The 17285-nt window shown below is 30.9% G+C and overlaps 1 protein-coding gene across 2 annotated transcripts in view; it reads left to right on the top strand.

Moving 5' to 3' along the window:
- Positions 1-5521: 5521 nt before the first annotated feature.
- LOC110024841 (transcription factor bHLH66-like) overlaps positions 5522-17285 on the top strand; it is a 15575-nt gene continuing 3811 nt past the window's right edge. The window contains exons 1-5 of one of the 2 annotated variants that reach the window (XM_020725013.1): positions 5522-5722; positions 16216-16518; positions 16605-16682; positions 16866-16958; positions 17156-17221. In XM_020725013.1, the coding sequence (XP_020580672.1) occupies positions 5564-5722; positions 16216-16518; positions 16605-16682; positions 16866-16958; positions 17156-17221 (699 nt within the window). In that variant the 5' untranslated portion in view covers positions 5522-5563. Of the gene's footprint in view, positions 5723-16054; positions 16130-16215; positions 16519-16604; positions 16683-16865; positions 16959-17155; positions 17222-17285 lie in introns of those variants that run through there. The other variant, XM_020725014.1, reaches the window with a different exon arrangement.

Genomic DNA, 17285 nt, shown 5'->3' with positions numbered 1-17285 from the left:
AGTTGCGTTCAATAATCTTTATTCTTTAAAGTTTCAAATAAGTTTTAATTTTTTCTTCAAATTTTAGGAGTTGAAAAATTTTAGGTTGCTTAAGTCTTTTTAGCGAATTTTTTTGTCATTTTTGTTTATTTCTGTGTGGGATGACCTGATCAAGATCCCATTGTTTCGTCGTCTTGATTTATTAAGGTTTGTGGTTTGATTAGTCACGAGTGACTCAAAGATATTTTGTTAGCAACCATGGGTTACCTCCTCCAAAATATCTTCTCAAACTAAGTTACATTTTTAGGTTTCAAGTTTAAGTTTTAATGTATTTTAAGGTGAATTTTAAGTTAATTTGGTACTCTAACCCAAATTGTCCCTGACTGAGGTTAAGTGTGGTTTTATTCTCGTACGAGAAGTCAAAACCCTACTTATCCTTCAATCACCTTAGTTTATGTTGATTTTAGATTAGCTCACGTTGGATTGAGCTGATCTAAAGCAAGATTCCAAATTATTTGAGCTAACCTAAATTAGGTTGATTGTCCCTCGAATTCTTTTTAAATTTATTTAAACTGATCTTAGTTTAATAAGATTAACCCAAGTTTATTTTGATTAAAATCAAACAAATTTTACTTGCTTTTATTTGACTTAAGTTAAACAAAATAAAATCAAGTTGGTTAACTTAAGAATAGACCAGGTTAAGCTGAACTAATCTAAGTTCAACCTCTGGGATCAAGTTTAAGTTAATTATACTTGATCAAACTCTAAATTAATTTAGACTTGAATTTTATTTTTAAGTCCAAGTTAGGTGAGACTTAAATTAATCCATGATTAAACAGAGGTTAAGGCTTAGATTAAATTTGAAGTAGAATCTCGAGTTGGGTTAATCCGATATGGGTCGGCCTGGCCCAAAGATTGAGATAACCCAAGTTAGGCTGGGTTGACTCAGTTATTTGAGTTAACTTGAGTTAAGTTGGGTTGACCTAATGATTTGATTGATTTGGGTTAATACGAGTTAGGTCGTATTGACCTGATGATTTAGATTATTTGGGTTAACCCAAAGCCCAAATTAGGTTGGGTTGACTTGATAATTTGGCTAATTTGGTCTAACTCTAGACTTAGACCAAATTTAAATTGAGTTTGAACTAAGTCTAAGTTAGGTTAAACTTAAGTAAGGTCTAGGTTAGGCTAGACTTAAAGGTAGTTCAATGTGAACTAAGTCTGAGTGAAGTTAGACTTAGGATTTAGGTTCAAAGTAGATAGATCCTAAAATTTTGCTAAGTCTAATATATGTTAGACTTAGAGTTTAAGTTCAACACATTTAGAACCTAAAATTTAAGATTACGTCTAAGAATAGTTAGATTTATGGCTAATTTTAGGTCCAATTTAAACTTGGAGTTTAACTTAAGTTCATTTTTAGGTTGAACATAAGTTTAGGTTGACTTAGTTTCAATTTGGGTTGAACTTAAGTTTGGGTTGACTTAAGTTCAATTTGGGCTGAACGTAATGTTTAGGTTGACTTAGGTTCAATTTGGGTTGAACCTAAGGTTTAGGTTGAGTCCAAATTGGTTTGGACTTAGGTTTATGTTCAATTTGGGTTGAACATAAACATTTAAGGTTAATTTCAAGTTGGTTTGAACTTAGGTTTAGGTTCATTTAAGTTTAACCTAAACATTTATGGTTAAGTCCAAGTTGGTTTGGACTTAGGTTTAGGTTAAACCTAAACATTTTGGTTTAGGTCCAAGTTGGTTTAGACTTAGGTTTAGGTTTAATTTAGGTTGAACCTAAACATTTAGGTTTAAGGTTTAGGTTGGATCTGAGGTTATTAGCCCAACATTTAGGGTTTGATTGGGTCCAAATTGGTTAGACCCAATATTTTGGGTTAGGTTGAGTCTAAGGTGGTTAGACTCAAGATTTAGGGTTTAGTCGGGTCCAAGTTAGTTAGACTTCACATTTGAAGTTTAGGTTAGGTCTAAGGTAGTTAGAACCAACATTTGGGAGTTGGTTTGGATCTAAAATGTCTAGACCTAAGAGTTTAGAGCTACGTCTAGACTTGATTAGGCTTAAACTTAAACCTGATTATGTTAAGTCTAATGTATAATCTATTATACTAAGCTTAGGTTAGGTTAAACCTAAACTTGGCTTAGATTCAAATTTGACTAACCTTAGATTAATAAGAGCAAACACATGGTTGAAAAGAGTAACCATGTTGTTATTCCCCTAACATTAAGATTTAATAGTTTAAACCAATTTTTGTGAACAATTTAGGCTAAATTGTAAATTTTCAAACATTTTAAATATTAAAATCTTGCCTCTAGATTTCTAATTTTTATTTTAAATTTTCGAAGGTTGGATTATCATTTTAGAGTTTAAATTGAAAACCCTAAATTTTCTAGTCAGTTTTCAATTTTATGCTTTTTCACAATATTTACAAAGATGGTAGAAAATTAATCATTTTTATTATAGGGGCATTCCCTAACTTAGAAAAACCAGGGAATATTCCCAAGGATGGGATGAATAATGCCTGCCAATTTCATAATTTTATAATTGGTATTTAATTTTTTATAATTAAAATACTACAGAGAGTATTTAATTAATAAAAATTGAATATAAACCATTTATTTTTAATTTTAATTTTAATATTTTTCCTCTATTCATTGAGTTTAAAGGTTCTTTTATTTTATTTTTAGATTTTTCTACACAAAGTTATGTATATTTAAAGATTTTATTTAATTTTTGGATTTAATTAAATAGGAAAAAACATAATTTCCTACTTGTCCACACAACGACCTTGTCATCCTCGGCCATGTCAAAGGCTTGTGCGACATTAATTGATTGGGCACTTTTTTACGTGAGCATCCGAGGTGGCTACGATCCAGTGCTTCTTCCCTCCGATGTTTAACAGTATGAGCTAATTGTTGTCATCCATTTTCAATACACGAAAATGGACGACATCCGGTCATCGTCCCCACGAGACATTAACCCGAAAACTGTTCTTGATCAAACACTAATATCTCCCATGATTTTTCATGAAATCTTATGAGTTTTGTTTTTAAAGCTTCATCTAATCTAGAAGAACACATCTATACGGTTGATCAAGCATGGTGTTTTGGTTTCTTTCACAAAAGACCAAACCAGAGGCAATATTTAGGGTTTTTAATCCTTACCTTATCCCAAGACGTGGCCTTGATTTTGCTTGACAGACACGATTGTGTTGACCTCATGAAGCTTGTCCTTGGTTCAATTTGAAGTGAAATCAGCTCTAACTATATAAGCTAGGACAAAAGGTGGCTTCGTTTGGTCTTGAGTTATGTTAGAGGACTTGGGGAGGCTCAATTTTGATTGGGAATTCGTGAAGCTTAGGGAAGCTTTAGGAAGGATTGGTTTAGAGATTTGGTAGGGTTTATGTCACACCCAAAATTTGTCCTAGATTTGGGTTGGCAAATTAAGGTTTTGTGGTCATGGTCAAGGCTTGGAAGTATGGGGTTTCAATTGCCTAGGAGAAGGGGGAAGGCGCGGGGGATTTTTTGTCTTGGGAGCCAAAGGTTTTCTCTTCTTGCATGGCTCCCGGGTTTGCCCTTCTTATGGCCATGAGAGGGTAATGAAGAGGCCAAATGTGGCCCGAGGGAGTTCTTGTGACTCCTTAGGGAGGTTTACAGAAGCACGGGTAGGAGTTAGGTGGTAATTCCAATCTTTTGAAGTTTTGACCCTATGAGCTCCAGTGGAGAAAAGAGAGAGGGAATTCATGGCTTGGACAAATTAAGGAGAGCTTAGGTGAGATTTGTTGGGCTTGGCAAAAGTGTTCTTTGACCCAAGCTTGAAGGGACTTGGGTTAATTGGACTTAGATTTCAAGTACGAGAAGGGGTAGGTAGACATAACTTCACTTATCCTTTCTTTTTCTTTATTTTTTTTATTTCTCGTTTTGGTTTTATTTGGAATATGGGTAGGGTATGTGTCATCATTGAACCTGATAAGTTATCTTAGATTATGGATGAAGCATTGTTGAATGGGCCATGGGCTTAGACCATGAGCTTGGACCATGGGTTAAAACCTTGAACTTTAAGCTTTAGGGCTAGGGTTTTAGGGTTTTAACCTAAATCTAATGGATCTTAATTTCATTCTAATTAATTAATTAGTTAATTTATTGATTAATTACTAGAATGAAAAATTGACCATATGACTATAGGTTAACCTTGGTGGTTTAGAATTGACTAGTTGACCATGGTGTGTGTTTATAATTAAATATTCTCAAATTTCTAAAAATAGGTATGGACTCTCAATACATAGTGATATTTTAAATAAGCCTTTTCAAAGTCAGTTTAATTATTATAATACAATAATTATACTTTTTACAAAATTATTTAGAAAAGTCATTAAAAATGAGTATTCTATAATTAAAGCGTTCATAATAATTACATGATTAATTTGTAGTATATATATTAGTTACAATTCAACTACATTTATTTCATGTTTCCCAACGTTATTCATAAGCAAATTTTCTAAGATACCAAACTATATGTATAATCTATTTAATTAAAAATAATTTTGTTTGTTTAATTATCTTACACCATAAATCCTTTATTGTAAATATTTTAATGGCCTCATTTTATTGTTTCCATATATGAAAAGTAGAGGAGTTTATCAAAAGCTTAAAATTAATTAATAATTTAAATGATTTATATAAAGTATTCAATTAATTTTTAATAAAAATTACATCATAACTATTAAATTTATTTTAAGGTAACCGCGATATGAGAAATTAATTGAAATTTGTATTATATTTATCTCAAATTAAAGGCAATAGTTTTGGAAAAATTATTTCATACGAACACCGCATGCAGAGATATATGCGGTGTCTGATCTGGACTGCTCATCATACTCTATTAATTTTTTTTTTTTAAATGAAAATAAGTCCCACCGAAATATAATTTTTATTATGATGAATGGTCCAGATCGAACACCGCATAAAATAATTTTCATAATTTTGAGGGCGTGTAGCTAGGGGTGTAAACGAGCTGAACATGAGCGAGCCATGCTCAACTCGTGGTTCGACTCATTAAAAAATATCACTGTTCGTGTTCGGTTCATTTATATTTCGACTTAACGAGCTGAACACGAGCTGTTCACGAACAAAGAGTCCTTTTAACAGCCCTAATCATGTAGCCATAAGACGATAAGGGTTTGAACAAGATTTAAAAATTATTATTGATATTAAACATCATTTGAATCTAATTTAAGAATTTTTATTCTATTTTCTTAATCAATATTTTAATTGATTATAAATCTTTGTAGCATTGTAGTCAATTAGATTTTTTTAAAATACTACTTTTATATATATAAACTTGATGAGTAGTATTTCGAGTCAAAACTAGTCGAACATGAAAGAACACATCTTTGTTCGTGTTCAGCTCGTTAACTTATCTAACAAAATTAACGAGCCGAACACGAGCTTTTAAACAAGTCAAACACGAGCTGTTTGCGAAGGAGTAGTTTTGCCAGCCCTACGTGTGATTTCCTTTGAATTTATAAAACCAAGGGTATATTCGGCATTCTTTCCTCCCGCGCTCCTGCTCCATTCTATAAATGCTGGAGCCAGTCATTAGACTGCAGAGGGCGGTAAGAAAAGCTGACGGTGGGAGCTTGGCGAACAAGCAGATTATTCTCTCCTTTTGCAGCTTGAGATGCTCTATTGAAACCCAGCGAATAAACCCTAGGCGGGAGGGCCTTCGCCAACCTTTCGTTGTAAGCAATCCGCTCGTATTTCTCTTCCCTTTTCTTCGTCCGATCGAATGCGATGCTCCATTCCTACCCTCTTTGTTTTAGCTTAATACTATCATCCTAGATCTGTTCCGATTGTTATCTTGCAATGAGCTGTTGATTTTGGTCTATTAATATTAAGGCTCTCTTATTCAGGGTTTTTTCTATCTATAAACTTTTTTTTTTTCTTAAGGATTAAATGTATTTTTTCTTTGACAATGTCACTTGTGAGCTTCGATGAACTTTAGCTAGGTTGATTCATGTGCGAAGGTACATTTATATAAAAGTTTTGTTAGCTGTCCTGGTGATTCAATACTAATATGTTTAATCTGTTACGATCATTTCGCCGAATAGCAGATTATGAACTCTTTGACGATGTCTATTTGGTCTGATGTTGCTGATTTCTTGAAAAAGGAATGTGATATTTTAATTTCTTTAAATTATATTTCGTGTTTAGATGTAGTGGATTCCAAAGAACATCTCTATGACATGTCTACGGTGTTATCGTTGATGAAATTTTTGCTAAGGCGATAATTGCATGCAGAAACATATTTATGAGGCATTTATTTGTAAGATTTTTTGAATAATAACACATGCTTGCACATATACGACATTTATTCATTGATTTCTTTTTCTTTTTATTTGAAGGCAATTTTGTTGCTCATTTGTTTATATCGATTGAGTTGAAACTGTATTGCAATTGTTGCTGATTAAAAGGTTATATTATGAATCTGCTTTGCTAGATAAAAAAGACAGTTGTTTATTAGTTAATTTTCTGATTTCATTAGCTTATGTGGCCAATGATTATTAAAAGTATTTTTTCCCCTTGATATTTGAAATTACTGATTTAACTATTAGATTATTTCTACCCAGAGTTTGCATAACTTAAAAATACACATGGGAGGGGAAGAAGTATGCACATTTTTATGTTGGAATTTTTATTGATATACAATTACATGCTCGTTAAACCACTAAATCTAAATTCAAAAGCTAAAGAGAAATTTGAAAATGGCTGGTCTTCCTAGATCCAACTACAATTATGAATTCTTTTCGTAGGATTGCTTTTTTCTATAACTTATTCTTTTAGTGATTCTTACTAATAGTATATACATATGAAATATGTTGGGTCCAGATTTTCCATGGTGATGTGAGAATCCTACTACAAGATTTACATGGTTTTGGTAGAGCAAAAAATAGAGAGAGAAAAAGTCTAGAGAGACAAAGTTTGAGTACGTTTTTGCCAACTTGAAATGCTTGCAATGACTTTCTATCCTTCAAAATTGCTATTTGACCTAGAATTTCAGGGGCTTTGAATGTTATAGGATAGGGCACACTTTGACCTCATAAAAACGAATAAAGAAAAAAATACATAATAGGATAATTTTAGATAAGTGGACACAAGCAACATAGCTTTGATAGGCACATATAGAAATATCAGTTAGAACATTGATTTGTACAAATGGACAACTTCTTAGGCTGGTGACTAGGAGTCACTAATAGAGTAAATGAGGTTGCTAGCTTTCTAAAATGAATGCTGACCTTTTGATGAAATCGTTAGTTTGATATATGCATGGGCAAGTATCTTCTGTTGACCAGGTAAGTAGCTTCACAAATTGCAGCGAGTGTTCTTTTTTATTGGGCAAGTAACCCCTTGAATTGGGATGAGCTCATATCAACTATGATTTCTAGCAAGTGCATCTTTATCAGGTGAATGTGTCCTTGCCTTTGAATAGCCCGTCTTAACCTTTGACAAGTCTCAATCTTTAATGGATGTACTTTGGTATTTTATGAGGGTACTTTGGCATTTGATGTGCACTCGATCCTTTGATGAGTGCATCTTGGGTGCCTCTAATGAGTACACATTATTCCTTGATGAATGCGCATTGACTTTTAATGAGTGCACCTTAATTTTTTATGAGTACGTTCTGATGAATGAACTTGTATCCTTCCTCACCTCATGGTATTAATAAATCAAAAGATATGAATTTCCCAAGTTTGCTATACACTTTTATAGAAAAAACAGGTTGCAAAAAATAATATTCATGCACCATCATTTCATTTGATATATTAACCGAGTTAGGTCCAAAATCCAAGTTGGTTTGTAAGTTTTCAAGTGTTTAGGTACCATAATAGCTTGTTATCGCCAACGACCATGATAAACCATTAGTTTTATATAAAGGTATAAGAAGTGGGATTGCAATCATGAAACTATAACTTCCTAATTCATTTTTAGATGCCTAATGACAACCTTTTAAAAAAACCGGTAAAAAAACACATATTTTATTTTCGCTAACGCAAAGCATCAAGAGACAAAGAAATTTTGATGTTTATGTGTATTATATTTACACAATAGATCATAATCTTAAACAGTTCATCCATTTTGAATATGTGAGTAAACAACGATATAAAAGATGACTGGCACTTGGTGTGAATTTAGTGTGTTTTCTATTTTCATTTAGTATGTATTCTATTTTTTTTTTAACAACCACACCCGGTGAAAAACATCAAAGGGGAGGATCAATGATCCAACAGGATCCTAAAATATTTTTAGAAGACTTCTTGGTCTTCCAAAGACTTTCCTAAAAATAAAATATAAATATCAACAATTTTGAAGCATGTGAAATGTTTTATAACTTTCTAGCAATCTCCAAACAAGTTCAATTACATTTATAAGTAAAAGAATTAGTAAGACTTAAAATCTCGTTTCAAAATTCAGTAACAAGATTTTAGGATTCAATAATTGTAGATAACAAGGAAAATGACAGACCAAAATCATCGTGCTCCTGGTTCTATGGATGAAATAATTTAATATTTACATATTATATTACAATTAAAATTAATTAAAAGAACAAAATCCTACAACATTACTCATATAAATACATTGAAGCCTTCGTGGATTTTGAAATGACTAGCAAAAACAGGATGGAACAAAATTTTCAAAGGAACAAACTCACCAAATTTAAATTCTTTTGTGTATATAAAGCTCCCGTCTTCTAGAAAAAAATAGCAAAATAGTATAATGCCAATGACATCATCTAGTTTCAAAATACACTAAGCAAGAGGGAAAGATTTGTAATGTTGCCTTACCTAAGAACACGAACCGGGACGGATGAAAATTCCACTATGAGATGGCGTAAACTATTAAAGAGTGTTTTGTGAAGGAAAAGTTTAAGCTAATTATTGTTTTGCTGCTCACTCCAAATACATGTAAGCACTCCAACATCAAGCAAAAGCATTCGAGTAAACAATGACGCACTCACATTCACGTTAGATAGAAACACATAACCTATAACATCTGAAATACATATAGATACAAATTGAAACTAAGTAGTCATAGCCAACAATAACATTCGACTATACTCTCCATAAACACCAAACAATACATACATTTTTTTATTGACACTTAAAAATAATTTTTTGGTGTTCTGAAAATTTTTATAAAAATTACCACCCCCACTAGGTGTTACTCACCACTGATTGTCTTTATCATCCTCTGTCATCACCAGAAGCCACCAACTTCTTTATCCACCATCGCCAAATAAACTAAAAAAATTAAAAAAAACAATCCCATTTTGCTCTTAACGTATAACAAAATAAAATTCACTCATCTATACTCTCAACATTTTATCATTAGTTCTAAGTTTTGTTTTGAAAAAACAAGAATATGAATATTCTATCAATGAAACCGAGTTAACTACAATATATTAAGTTAAATTTTAAGTTTTCCTAAACTAAATATTATGTATCATACAAAACCTAAATTTTTTAAGATGAAATCTCTTTAATGTGATGATATAATAGATGGTCTATCATGATTGAAAATTTATTATAATCTGATAATTTATTGTTGAAATTCAGTAAAATGGGATAAAGTTTTATTAATTAAATATTTTATTAAAAGATTATGATCAACATTGATTGAGGAACCATTGAAAATTTTACATTCTTAGTTAAATATGTAAGTAAAAGCTCTATGATAAATTGTGTTTGTATTGCTAGAGATAAAACTTGATTTTTCTTATGCCAAAAGCTTCCAAAAAGTTGATGCACGAGTGAGATATACATATAATTCTTGAAACATAATGTTGAACTCTTTCAAGAGATAAAATCATATAATTTATCTTAGGAGGGAAAATCATTCATATTGCATTGATTGATTACATAAGTTTTCATTTCGAATGTATATTTTCATTATATGAAAATAATTTAAAATTATAGAACCTGAAAATTGAAATGCTAAAACAAAGATTCTAATACTTGATATTGAAAGAGTTAAAATGATTAAGCACATGCAGTCACATATAACTAAGAAAATTAAATATGGAAGAGTGGGAATTATTACAATTAACATGTGTGCTTCATAAGATTAAACATTCTAACTGAACTTTATGTGAATGCATATATAAAATAATAAGCAATTACACTAAGTCATCAAATATTCAATATTCATTTTTTCCTAAAAACTCTATGACAAATAGTTTGTTTAATACAATTGCATACTAAAAATATATATAAAGACATTCAAAAAGCTGTTGAATCTATATTTATGATCCAAAACTCATGCAAATTAGAATTAACATTTTCAACAAATCAACAAAGTTTATTATTTATTTTATCCTGAAAAGCTTAACATTCACCTCATACAATAAACTTGTATACAAGAAAAAAATATAATGTCACTAGGCAAGTTGCTATATAAACTATATTTATAAACTAAATTCCAAATCTTAAAAAACACTATCACACCAGTTCTAGTCATCTAAGTTGCTCCACAAAGGCGAGCCAAAATGCAACATACCACTTGATGGATCCTCGGTATTAAAATTAACAAGATGATGAAATAGAGATTTGGTAAATGGAGTAGGTTGGTCAAGAGAATGAAGAGGTTGAACAAATGTAGAAGGTTGCTCAAAAGTATGAAGAATATTATCGTGCAAAGGCATATTGAGATCAGTGTAATGAGGAAGGATGCATTGAGTAGATGGATAAGGTTGATCGGTTGGAGGAATATAATGGGCAAATAGAGATGGTTGTACAAGTGGGTGGTGAAGATCTTTTTGAAAAGACATATTGAAACTAGCAAAAGGAGGAATAGGCTGGGCAAATAACGAAGGTTCGTCATGAGGAGAAAGAGATGATGCAATTGGAGGTTTGTTCCAGAGAGTGAAAAAGATCATCCTGCTGCGTAATCATATTCAAATTTGCAAGATTAACAGGAAGAGAGAGGGTGATTGTGAAGAGTGATCATAAGAATGATGATATTGTTGCAAAGAGTGGAATAGTGAACTGTGCAATAAGCAACTCTTCTTTGCCAGAAAATTGTTGTGCCAAATTCCCATTATGGGAATCCGTTGGAAGGAAGTGTAACCTCCCTCTGATTTCTTTCAATTTGATTTACATGGCTACCATCTCTTCATGGAGTAGCGTCGTGGAAAAGGAAGAAGAAGACATCTAAAGGCAAGGGATTTGCTCTACGTTGTTGCCACTTCCTTCATCATCGTTGTCTCTACCCTTCAAATTCGCATATGCCATGACTTTTGAAACTCGAATAAATTCATTTAAAGCTAAAATGAACAAAATAAAAATGTAAATTAAACATAACTCAAAAAAAAAATATAAAACATATCACATAAGAAATCTAAATGGAATTAATCAATTCTTAATTCTTTAAAATATAAGACATAAATTTCACTTTTAAAATAATTCATAAACATTCTTTAAGTTCTAAATAAACTTCATTACTTAGATAACTGTCAAATCAATTTCAAACAAACATTTCAAAACTTGCTAAACTTCACACAAATCAACCTTTAACCTATTATAAATTTCACATGAATAACACGTAAACTTCACTAAGTCCAATCTAAACCTACACAACACATGACACAAAATGAATTCTGAAACAACCTCAAACACACAAAACAATGATCAATCACTCCAAATTTAACACGAATTCACCGCCCAAGCTAAACATTAAACCTTTCTAAAATACAACCGAAATGCTATATCAGTCCTATGCCAATAAAATTTTCCAAAACTTGCTTAAATCTTACATAAATTCAGCCACCAAACAATCTTTAGCTTCATCCACTTGCTGCTCACATCTAGCCATTAAACCTTGCTTAAATCTCTTGCTAAATAGCCCATAAGTATCATCACACTTTGCTTAAATCCTACGTTAAATAGCTATATCAAATAACATTTAAAGTCTAGCCATTATCCCTCCTTGAATTGATGAGAAGCAACCTATAGGGCCACTTAATTATTACTTAAATCCGTAGCCAAACAACCATGAATCTACTCTCAAATGAGCCCACTTCAAAATCTAGCCAACCTCAATTAATTGGCTAAAATGAGCACCATTCTATGGTTAAACTATAAAAACAACTCTACGTACCCTCCTACCCACCTTGACACTTGGCTGCTCATCATTGGCCAATTAAGCCTTCTGTTAGTTGGGTCCAATGGTTGGAGCAGGGAGCTATGGGGGCCGACTAACACAGTACTCCTATAAATACCACTTGAGCTCGAGCTTTCTGGTTGGTTAGAAGAGAGCCCAAAAATTGAATCCCAGGCCTTCTAATTAAGTTTGCAGATTAATTGGATTTATATTATTTTATGGATTTAATAAAACAATAAAAAATAAAAATTAATTATTTAAAATTAATAAAAGTTCATAAAGAAAAACATTCACATAAAACATCTATGAATCATTTTTGACCTTTTAATTAATTTATATAAAATTTTGAAGAATCAAAAAAATCCCTAAATTTGAGAAATGTTAAATAAATTAAATTTTAATAATAAAAATTCATAAAAATCTTAAATTTCAAAAAATTAAAAATTTAATGTACATTTTATGAAGCCACAAATTATCACTTTAAGTTATTTGGGTATTTTATAAGTCTTTCATAATCATGCAATCAAAACTTATGATAAAATTCTTAAAAATTATATATCACCCAAAAACACTTAAACTTAAACCCAAACCATCCTATTTTTGTATAACTTGAATGATAAAGTCAAATAAATTCAGAACTTGAACATAATGCTTTGTCTAATGACTCATCACACATACCACATAATTTAGAGGATTGTGTTAGGTCATCGACCCTAGATCTAGGTTAGGGTGATTGTGATTGTGTTTATGGTCGTGATTTTCATTGTGAATACCCACTAAATTGGATATTCAGGCCAACACTTATTTTCTATAGGAAATTGTGCTTAGTGGGACAAATTGCTAAAACTCATAAATATATAAATGCTATGAATTTTTTATACTTTTTTTTACATTCTTCATCCTTTTGAGCAACCTTTTATATTTGTTCAACCTCTTCATTCTCCGGACTAACCTACTCCATTTTTCAAATCTCCTTTCCACCGTCTTGTTGATTTTAATACTGGGGATAAATCAAATGGTATGCTGCCTTCCAAATTCCCTTTGTGAAGCCAATCAAATGTTTGGAAATGGTGGGATAATATTCTTCTAATTTAGAATATGGTTTATAAATATAACTTATGTGGCAGTTTGCCCCATGACATCATATTTTTTTTTGTATACAGGTCTATTGTATGAGTGAAATTTTTAAACTTTTTAGGACAAAACAAATACTATTTTTTTTTTTTTTATGATTTGGTGAAAATGCTGATTTTAATTTGCATTGTCTTGAATCATGAATATAAGTTCAACAACTTTTCAAATATCTTTATATTTTTTCTAGTATGTAAATGTATTAAACAAACTATTCATTCTAGATTTTTATAGGAAAAGATGAATAGTAAATATTTGATGATTTGGTGTAATTGATTTTTCTCTTATATATACATTCACATAACATTCAATTAGAATGTTTAATATTACGAAGCATACATATTAATTGTAATAATTCTCAACCTTCCATGGTTAATTTTCTCAGTTATATGAGCACGTGTTTAATCATCTTAACTTTTTCGATATCAAGTATTAAAATCTTTGTTTTGACATTTCAATTTTTTATTTTTATAATCTCAAATTATTTCCATACAATGAATATATAAGTTTGAAATAAAAACATATGTTATCAATCAATGCAATAGAAATGATTTTCCCTCCGAAGGTAAATTATATGATTTTATCTCTTGAAAGAGTTCAACATTATGTTTCAAGAATTACATGTATATCTCAAATGTGCATCAATTTCTTAGGAAGCTATAAACCTTTGGATGTCTTTACCTAGCTTTCTCGCACTACTTTTAGATGAAGGTTATGCATGCTAATTGTCACAAAGCTCTTTCTCAACATCATTTTGGCATAAGAAAATTAATGTTTATCTCTAACAAAGCTACAGACACAACTTACCATAAAGCTTTTGCTTACATATTTAACTAAGAATGCAAAATTTCTAATGGTTTCTTTATCAATGTTGATCATACTCTTTAACTAAAATATTTAATTATTAAAACATTTTCTCATTTTACTGAATTTAAACCACAAATTATCAAACTATTAGAACTTTTCAGTCCCGATAGAATATGCAATTATATCATCGCACTTTAGAAGATTTCATCTTAAGTAAAAATTTTAGTTTGGGAAATCTCAAAATTTAACTTAATATGATGTAGTTGACTCAATTTTATTGATAAATATACAAATTCTTGTTTTTCAAAACAAAACTTAGAACTAATGATAAAATTTTGAGAGTATTGATGACTAAGTTTTATTTTGCTACACTCTAAGAGCCAATTGGGATTACCAATTTCATTGATGGCGGAGGTTGTTTAACATTGATGGTTTAGAATGCTTGATCAATTTTATTTGTGTTGAGGAATGAGCAAAGAAGGTTATTATTGATGCTTGCTATACTATTACTATTGTTTTTAATATTGACAATATTACTTCACAACTCAAAGGTATTACCCTAAGATGAAGTGATATACTGGCCCAATAACTCTAGGATTCAATTGGCAATAGATTGATATATGGATAACAGAATAATTTCTTTAGTTAATGACGAGCATTTAAAATGGAGAAATACCTCAAAAGTATTACACTAAAACAATGCCTTGGAGAATTAATAGTAATATTTATAAATTGTATGTTATTTGGACTAATTGAATCATAGTGTTTGCTAGTAAAAATGTTGTTAATAGACTAGTTGAGATTGGCAAAACAAAGAAAGGAATGTCAAAATCTTTGTGTGACGAAATTATAAAGGATAAATTGAGGAATGATTATATTAGAGAGGTTATGGAAGTAGCATCAATTGAAGCGAAGGTATTGAAAAATAGACTTTCGAAGGTTTGAACATTTATAATATACAATAGAAAATGCACTTGTTAGTTAAATAAAATTATTGTTGAAAGATGAGGGAAAAGGGTTAAACCCACAATAATGTGGATGCAAGTTCTCCAAAAAGGCTACTTCTCATGCTATACTTTAGTGGGAATGAATGGTTAATTTGAATTCAAATAATCAACTTTATCAGTTAGGATAAAAGCTAGTTATGATGATTGTTGGTGTAGTGGCACCCTTCTTTTCAATTTTTAATTTTTGTTTTGTGTTCTTCAAAATTTTATTCTTTTAATGCATCCTCAATTTATTTGAATTATTTTGTAGCAAAATGCTGTCAGCCTTAGGTTTTGTAGACCTTTCATGTTATCATAGAATTAGATCAATATAAACAAGGTTTCCGGTGCAACTTATGTGTGAGAGTAGCATTAACCCTTATGTTAGTTCCAATTTTCAAATGTCTTAATACTGATGAGGTATTTATTATAAATTTAACTGATCCTATATGCTCGATGTCAATGAACTCTTTCATGAGCTTTCCATTTGTCCTGTTAAAAATGGGGAAGCATGCATAATTAATAAAGCTAAATGCTTGATTGCAAGATTTGGAATATGGTAGTTACAGATGAATAAGATTATGCCATTTGGTGTTTGTTGGAGACATATTTTAATGAACGGTTACATAAGCAATATTATGCAAAAAACTTATTGTGCTTTCATAACTAATTGATACTTAATATTATTTCCCTTGATTTACTTGCAATGCCAAGTTATGCAACTAGTAGTGTCGTGGGAAAGTAATTTTCAATAAACTATTTATTTGTCTGATCTAATGATTTTTAGCATTTACTAGATTTGTATTACTAAAAGATCATTTTTAGTTTTATATCTTAGTTTTTTATTTGGATTTATGATTTTGTCTATTGATAATTGCTAGGATCCACACAACTATATTTGTTTTTTCAATTAAAACTCTCTCTAAAATTTTCATTTATCTACTATTATCATACATGAGATTAATTTTATAATAAAGAAATCCTCGATGGAAAATATCATCAAATATGAGGCTCGCATGCATGTAAATATGTGAGAAGAAAAGGGGTTGTTAGATACAAAAGAAACTGGTATGAAATTTATGCTATTTTTAAAAATAGTTCTTTTATATAAATTTGAGCAAAAAAATAGTTATAATGCTAATATTCTTCTTCAGGGTATTGTTCTGCCCAATCCAAGGCCACTACTTGTAACTACATCTGGTGAAATGCTCGATAAGACTGCATCATCTCTAGCTAAATATAATTCTGATGTAAGAGCAATAGATTCACCGTTGGATGTTGGAAGCTCTAATTGGAATTACTTGAAGAGAACATCCTTTCCTGAAACTAGCGCTTCAACTTTGAATCAATCGATGCCTATTATTAGTCTTCTTGATGTTGAAGCATTGAGCAGTTTATCAAACTCTCCATGTCCTGCTGCAATAGTTGGATGTTTGGAGGATTTCTTGCCTTCCATGGTAATGTGTGGTACCTATGTTCTAAAATAATGTCACACGTAGGGCCTAAAGTCTATGATTCTGAAGGTTTTTTTTTTTAAATATAGATTGGATATTCATTACCAAATACTCAAGGAGAACAAGCAAAAATTTCAAATAAGGTTGAATCTGAAGAAATTGCAGAAGTATGTTCATATTTATAGCTCTATTTAATATATATATTCTTTAGCTATGTGCACAAATAACTTCGATCGTAAGTTGATTCTCATCTATTTCATAAGTATATTTCATTTTGATTCTTTGCGGAATATGTTATGCTTGTTCCATGCCATTTTGAGAATTGGCTCCCCTTTGGTGTCTTGATTAAGCCACCGTCAAAATATTGCTCTAATGTCGCGCAACAATCTGAAGCAAGCATGGGAACGAAAATGACTAGAGCTCCAAAAGTGCTTAGTAGTCGGGTAAGAAAATTTCCATTGTGTTCTTTGGGAGTTTGTTAGCGTTTTATTGTTTTCTCATACAAAATTATCCCTTTTCTCCGCAACAAAAGCGCAGATAGCCTTGTACGTAGCTATTTATTGGAGTAGTATTAGCTAACCTTCGTTTTATTTCTCTCCTAAGTTGCATAGTAAATTTGCTAAAAGTTCACTTATGGCAGATATATCGAGCTAAGGTTGCTGAAGCAATTAAAGCATTGAAAAATGCACTACCATTTTCTGAAATGGTATGTTTTTTGTGTCCTACATTTCCAACTAATATATATATACATATATATATATATATATATA

The sequence above is a fragment of the Phalaenopsis equestris genome, unplaced genomic scaffold (assembly GCF_001263595.1).
Source record: "Phalaenopsis equestris unplaced genomic scaffold, ASM126359v1 Scaffold000276, whole genome shotgun sequence".
Taxonomy (NCBI): domain Eukaryota; kingdom Viridiplantae; phylum Streptophyta; class Magnoliopsida; order Asparagales; family Orchidaceae; genus Phalaenopsis; species Phalaenopsis equestris.
Note: the sequence above shows the minus strand (reverse complement) of the source record. Positions and strands in the feature narration are given on the sequence as shown.